At 65.7% G+C, this 6,901-nt stretch overlaps 1 protein-coding gene across 1 annotated transcript; it reads left to right on the top strand.

The window, feature by feature from the left end:
• Positions 1–1,549: 1,549 nt before the first annotated feature.
• On the top strand, positions 1,550–6,892 carry SNPH (syntaphilin; the record flags this gene model as incomplete). The annotated part of the gene is made up of 5 exons (XM_026056579.1): positions 1,550–1,593; positions 2,428–2,628; positions 4,735–4,884; positions 5,731–6,469; positions 6,551–6,892. Coding segments are annotated over exons 1-5 (1,476 nt in total), but the record flags the coding sequence as incomplete, so codon positions are not given.
• Between the last annotated feature and the right edge of the window lie 9 nt (positions 6,893–6,901).

The following is a 6,901-nucleotide window of genomic DNA, read 5'->3' as shown; positions in this document are numbered from 1 at the left end:
TAATCTCTGTGGCGGCAAATCACCCGTTAAAAGGGAGGAGCAGCCCGTCCCTGCTGCCACCATGCGTGGCCCTGCAGTGCGTGCCGGGGCTGCGCTGCACCCGCAGCGTGGCATGGCGCTGCGGGAGGGAGGCAGGGCTGCTCGCCGGCGCCGCCGGCACCGCTCGGCTCTCCCGCGCCGGATGCTGATTCACGGTGCTGCATTAGCAAAGCCGCCACCGCCACTGCTCGCCCGCCCGGCCCCGCACCCTCTCGATCCTGCAGGAGAGCTCTGCGCTAGCCTCAGGCTTGAAACTGGGGGGTGCAATGTGAAAGGCCACATAAGGGGCACCCTAAAAGATCTCCATCATCCTTTCCTTGTGCCCGCCCTTCCCCCTTTTATTCTGCTTTTCTCCGTCTCCTGGAGCACAGCCCAAGCAGCACTTAGCGTTTCCAATYGCCCGTCGATTATCAGCTGGCAAGTCTCAGCGCCTCAACTGCTCGCAGCTGAAGCAGCCAAAATCTGGGGCAAATACCGGCACCTTGAGTCAGCTCAGGGCTGATGGGAAGGGGAGATGCTGTGTGGTTACCTGGCTGTGCCCCGGGCAGCCTGCGAGCATGGTCGGCTGTGGGGGCATCACTCCGGCACCTGCTCGATGTGATGGATGGGCTTAGATTGGGGTTTTCTCTGGCTCTCCCTCGCTGCAGCATTTTGCATCCTCACGTGGGGCCTGAGCTAATGCCTGTTTGAGCAGCTCCAGCCGGTTGCGGGTCTCTGGATCTGGCCTGTTTATTTAGAGGAAAACAAGATCTGGGTTTCTTAGGAGATTAGCTGCTCCTGCAGCATCGTGCACGAACCTGTTTGATTACCTGATTTCACTGGCAAAGGGGTGATTTTGACTTAATAAAATGCRGGAGCACAGGGCAGCTTGAGGAGAGCACAGCAACGTGCCCAGGTCCCTGATGGGGCAGAGACACGGTGAGGTCCAGAGCTGGGTATTGGGGCCCTGTGGTCTGGTCCCTTTTCTGCCCTGATGGCTGCTGCAGGCAAAGTGCATCGCCGCTGCAGGCCTCCATCCCCGTCCGCAAAAGGCGACTTGCGGCGTTACGGTAGATGCTTGCCCRCTGCCTGGAGCCTTGCAGGGAAAGGGGCAGGCGAAAGAGCGTGCCGTAGGACACTGCCCACCTGGAAGGAGGAGCAGCACAGTGTTTCTGTTTTGCATCAAAAAAGCCCTCACCCCGGGCTCCGGGTGCCCACAGCCCGGCCAGGGGCCGTGGCAGAAGGACCGCGGGTGCGGGAGCTGCAGGCACGTTGCTGCAAGACCCGGCGCGCCAGGCAGGGAGCAGTGCGTGGTGCTAGGGATGCCGTTCACGTGTCCCCAAAACGGCAGCCTTTGTCCCAAAGTCTAGACTGATGCCTTCCTGCCAGGGCTGACCTCTGCAGCGGCACTGTGCCCGGTTCCCGTTCTCGCTCGGGCTGTTTCCCTGCCTTTATCTCCTTTCTCTGTTGCCTTTACCCYGCAGCTGGAGCACCAGTTATTCCCGCGGCCAGGACCTGCAGCACCACTGCTATGTCTCTGCCGGGGAGCAGACGTTCTTCCACCGGATCGCGAAGGTGAATATCCTTTTGCCTCTCGCCCCTGGGAGTGAGTACCGGAGCCAGCACAGCGCTTCTCCCAGTTAGCAGCCAGGGCTGGGAGCGTCCCCCTCCCTCCCCGGCGCACCCCTCGCCCGGAGCGCCCGTGAGCAGCCGCTTCACGGCACGGACATCCAGCACGGCGCCCAGGCCRGCCCGCGCGGCCGCAGCCCGGGTCTCCGGCGGCTGCTGGACGCCCCGTTTGCATGTCGCCTGATCGCTGCACGGCGCTTGCCCCCTTCGTGCGTGCACCCTCCCAACCACGCGCTCCCCCCCCCCCGGTCCCTCCCTTGGCCTCTCTCCGCTGCGGAAGCTGGAGCTGGGATCGATTCCTCTGTCGCGTTTGGCCAAAGGCAGGTGTTGATGGAGATCCCCGTTCCCGGCCCCCGGCGTGAGGGTGCTGGGGTTGAGGGCAGCGAAGCTGGGAAGTATGTCAGCCCTCAAAAAAGCTCTCCTCGAGCTGCAGTGATAAACTGAAGAGCCTGGAGAAAAAAAAAAAAGGCGTTTATTCCCCTCCGTATGCTGCTCGGGCTGCGGTTATTTAGACGCTGGCTGCAGCCGTCTCCCGCGCGGAGAGAGGCTGCGGGTTTGCCCAGGGGTAGGAGCGAGCGGGGCAGCTCGAGGCATCCCGGGGCTGCTCCCGGGCTCRGCGTCCCTGGGGTGCCGCGCGCCGGGGGAGCGGGGGCCCCCCCTCAGCCCTGCCTTTGCGCTCGCCGCCGCAGCCGGTCGGAGACAGCCGTGCCCGTGCCATTTTGATCCCTGCTGTTTGTTTTGTCCTTTTGTCTTGTGTGTTCCCGGCGTGGTGGTTGGCAGTCGCGGGGTTTATGGACGGAGTGGCTTTGCCTCCTTCTTTAAGTCTTCGGCGCCCTCCGCCACTCGGCCTGAGACACAGCCTCTTCTCCCTGCCTCCAGGCGCCCCTCGCCCCCCGGGAGGGACACCTACGGCACCTCCTCGCTGAGCAGCAGCAGCAATTCGGGCTCCTGCAAGGGCAGCGACAGCAGCCCCACCCCAAGGTAACCCGTCGCCCCGCGCGCCCCACGGAGGCTGCCGGCCGCCCCCGGCTTTGGGGCGCCCGTGCCGCCGCGGGCAGAGTAGCGCAGGGGCAGGCGGAGCGAGGCTGTGCGCTGGGCTGGGCAGCCGGAGCGTGCGGAGCTGCTGGTGCGTCTTGCAAAGACCTCCACGATCCTCCTCAAAACCTCTCTGCCACCTTTGTCCTGTCTTTTCCACACCCCCCCCCTTCCCGCTCTGGGACCTGGTCTCCGAGCTGGGCGCCCTGTCCCTGTCCCTGCTGTCGCTCCTGTGGCCGTGGCATTGCACGCTGCTCGTCTTCCTCCCTCCGCCTCCGTTGCACTCCTTGGAGCACTCCCGCATCCTTTGGGACTAAAGGCGCTATGGGAAAGAGCTTGGCATTTTTTTCATCCCTTTGTGCTGTCTGGAGAACGTGTGGCAAGAGCTGGATGCACCTTGGCTTGTCAGAGGGGAACTCCACGCGTGCTCGGTGCATAAAAACAAGCGGGCACCGAGCTCTGGGACGGGCACCGGCCCCAGCCCTGCGGCACGGCAGCGCTGCGCTGGGCGATTCGGGCTGCCGGTGTGTCGCTTGTCCCCTGGCTGGACCTGCTCCCGCCTCCGGCGCTGCTGGGCTGCCGTGCCGCGGTGCGCAGGGGATTYGGGCCGCCCTGCTGCAATGCACGGCGGGGCTGGGTCGCCCTGCTGAYGTGCACAGGGTTTGGGGCCACCCTGCTGCAGTGCGCAGGGTTTGGGGCTGCCCAGGCACGATGCGCAGGGGGTTTGGGGCACCCTGCCTCAGTGCACAGGGGTTTGGGGCTGCCCTGCCACGCTGCGCAGGGTTTTGGGCTCCCCTGCCGTGATGCGCAGCAGGTTTGTGCTGTCCTGCCACGCTGCACAGGGTTTAAGGGTGCCCTGCCGCGATGCATGGGGGGCTTTGGGCCACCCTGCCGCGATGCACAGGGTTTAAGGGTGCCCTGCTGTGATGCATGGGGGGCTTTGGGCCACCCTGCCACGATGCGCAGGGTTTAAGGGTGCCCGCAGCTCTCTGTGTGCCCTGCGCTGCTCCCTCGCCAGCCCAGACGTGCGGCCCTGGAGCAGCAGCTCTTTCTCCCATCCCTGGCCACCCTGTGCTTGTTGCGCTGCCCTGGGCGTTGGACCAGAGACATCAACCTTATCTCCTCTTGCGATGGTGCAAGAAGGGTCCAGGTGCGCAGAAGTGCCTGCTGTTCCCTGCAGCTTGCTGCCGGATGCTCCGGCTTGCTCTCCGCCGATGGGACAGGCGCCTGCTCCAGCTTGAAGCTTTCTCTAACTCATCTTCTTCCAATTCCACATCTCACAGGACCAGTCCCACCCTGGAGCCCCCTGAGGTCTCCATCCACATCTCCTATCCCTGGAGAGCTTGCTCTGGACACGTAGGGATGTTAGCTGCCGGCACACCCCTCTCCACGGGGATTTACAGGGCTGGCTGGGCGCTGGAAACCCGCCTGGGCTCTGTACTTCAGCAACGGCCCGGTGGCCGTGTTGCCCACCAGCGGTGTCCGAGAGCTGCTCCTTCCCTTCTCTTGGGGCACAGCAGCCCTTYCTCGCCTCTTTAGGCATCCGTTAACGGAGCCAGCTGGATCCCGGCGTTCGTGGGGCAAAGCATCACCACCTTGGCAAGCTCCTGAGCATCGCTGGCCACCAGGGCAGGAGCAGGGCTGCCCGCTGGCCAGGCTGCGCCGAGCCCGTGACCGCGTTTCTCCTTCTGCTTTGCGGGAAGAAGGGGTCTGAGCCCCCCGCGGCCCTGGCCTCGAGGGGCCTCGTGTTCCCACGAGCTGCGGGGCCGCAGGGCCTTTCCCGGGCTGTGCCAGCACGTCGCCCTGCCACCCCGCTCTCCCCGGGCACAAGTCCCTGCGTCTCTAGGCGTCCAGGGCAGCTTCTGTCGCGGGGAAGGCTCCGTCCTTCCCCTCTGGGATGCTCCGAGGGGAGATGTCGCCCTTGGGGAATTTGCGCCCTCCTGCCGTGTGCCCGGCCCCGCACGCGGAGCAGCGAGACCCTGCGGCCGGGCTGGYGCGGCTGCAAGGTGCTCGCTGCAGCTGGGGAGGGTGGTGACCGCCGTGTCTCCGCAGGCGGCCCGCCAAATACAACCTGTGCAGCGACAACCATGGGATCAAGCCCCCGACGCCGGAGCAGTACCTCACGCCGCTGCAGCAGAAGGAGGTCTGCATTAGGCACCTGAAAGCTCGGCTCAAGGATACGCAGGAGCGGCTGCAGGACAGGTGAGCGCTGGGGCAGGTACCGGGGGATGCCCAGGGTGCAGTCTCTGCAGGCTCGGCTCCTCCGGATGCATAGGAGCTGCCAAAGGCGAGCAGGGCGCCCGTGCTTGGCCGGGGTAGCCGTCAGCTCTGGAAGGGTCTCCCAGCACCAGCCGCTGCCTGCGTCCTGCAGGGTGACGGTTCCTCTCCCTTACGTTTTACGGGATGGTTTCTACCTTCTGGATGCTCTCGTTTCCCGTGGCAATGTCGTGTCCTTGGGTTTGCATCTGTCCGGCTGTCAGGGATTCCCCCAGGCAGTGAGTTTTGCAGGTTTATAGAGGAGTTGTGCGCATGTGTCTCTAAACGTGCCTTTCCATCGCATCCGAATTCATTGCCAAAGCGGGGAGCCGGTGTGGAGGTCGCAGAGCCTGTAGACCTCCCCTGAGGCGCTCTTCCCTTCTCTGCCAGTTGTCCTCTCCCATGGTTTTCCTGAACGTCAGCGTCGGAGAGTGGCTAATCTCCATCTGCTCCTCAACGGGGGCTTCGGCACGTTCTCGCTGCCGCGCCGGCCCCGGGCGCTTGCGTCTCCCCACGCAGCCGTAGAGAAGCCCTGGGCTCTGCAAAGCCCCCCCGGGAAGGGGCCGGGGCTTCGCTCCCGCGGGAGCCCCCCCGAGCCGCTCGGTCTGACCCCRGGTGCCACCCACGGGCTTTTGCACAGCTTTTTTGCTAGAAAAACGCGAGCAATTAGTCGGCTCTGCATCAGCCTCAGCTACGTCACGGCCAAATGGCCTTGCCAGCCGTGCRCGGCGGGGAAAGGCAGTGACCGCCTGCCTGTCTGTCTGTCTGTCCGTCTGCCCCCGTCTGTTGCAGAGATGCCGAGATCGAGGACCTGAAAACCCAGCTGTCGCGGATGCAGGAGGACTGGATCGAGGAGGAGTGCCACCGCGTGGAGGCCCAGCTGGCGCTGAAGGAGGCCCGCAAGGAGATCAAGCAGCTGAAGCAGGTCATCGACACGGTGAAGAACAACCTGATGGAGAAGGACAAGGGTCTCCAGAAGTACTTCGTCGACATCAACATCCAGAACAAGAAGCTGGAGACGCTGCTGCACAGCATGGAGATCGCGCAGAACGGGGCGCCGAAGGAGGAAGGGGCCGGCGAGTCGGCGGGGGGTTCGCCCGCCCGCTCCCTCACCCGCAGCTCCACCTACACCAAGCTCAGCGACCAGGCCGCCGGCGACCGCAACGGCGGCGGCGGCTCGCAGACCATCTCCGTGGACGAGGGGGCCGACAGCGGCTTCGCCAACGCGGACGAGGCGCCGAGCCGCACGGACTGGCCGGAGCCCCCAACCCGGCTGCCCGCCAGCTCCACCTACGAGAAGCTGCTGGGGCCGCAGCCCGGCGTGGAGGCCGGCGTGCAGGCCAGCTGCCTGCAGGAGCGGGCCATCCAGACGGACTTCGCGCACTACCAGCCCGACCTGGACACCATCCTGGAGAAGGTGATGAAGTCCCAGGCTTGTAGCTTAGGAAGCCCCACTTCGGCCTGGGTGTCGGAAATGGAAGACCTTCCGCCCGGCGCGGAGCAGCCAAACTTCTCTGGGGCCGCGGACCTGGTGGCCCCGGATGCCAACGCCGCCGCCGTGGTGGTGGCGGCGGCGACAGCAGGAGCCGGGGCCGAGGCGGGGGCCGGCAAGCGGGACAGCCCGGGGCTGGCGCCCCACAACCCCGCCGTGCACCAGCCCTGCGGCGCCAGCCAGTCGGTGGCCATCGCGTGCGCCGCCGAGGAGGAGGAGGCGGCCGAGGCCGAGGCGAGCCACGACGCCGCCCCGTCCAAGAGCTACTGGAGCCGCCACTTCATCGTGGATCTCCTGGCGGTGGTGGTGCCGGCGGTGCCCACGGTGGCCTGGCTGTGCCGCTCGCAGCGGAGGCAGGACCAGCCCATCTACAACATCAGCTCGCTGCTGCGCGGGTGCTGCACCGTGGCGCTGCACTCCATCCGCAAGATCAGCTGCCGCTCCGTCGGCCACCCCGGCGCCGGGGGCGGC

The sequence above is a fragment of the Apteryx rowi genome, unplaced genomic scaffold (genome assembly GCF_003343035.1).
Source record: "Apteryx rowi isolate R43461 unplaced genomic scaffold, aptRow1 scaffold_0, whole genome shotgun sequence".
Classification (NCBI taxonomy): domain Eukaryota; kingdom Metazoa; phylum Chordata; class Aves; order Apterygiformes; family Apterygidae; genus Apteryx; species Apteryx rowi.
This window is presented reverse-complemented; position numbering and strand designations above follow the sequence as displayed.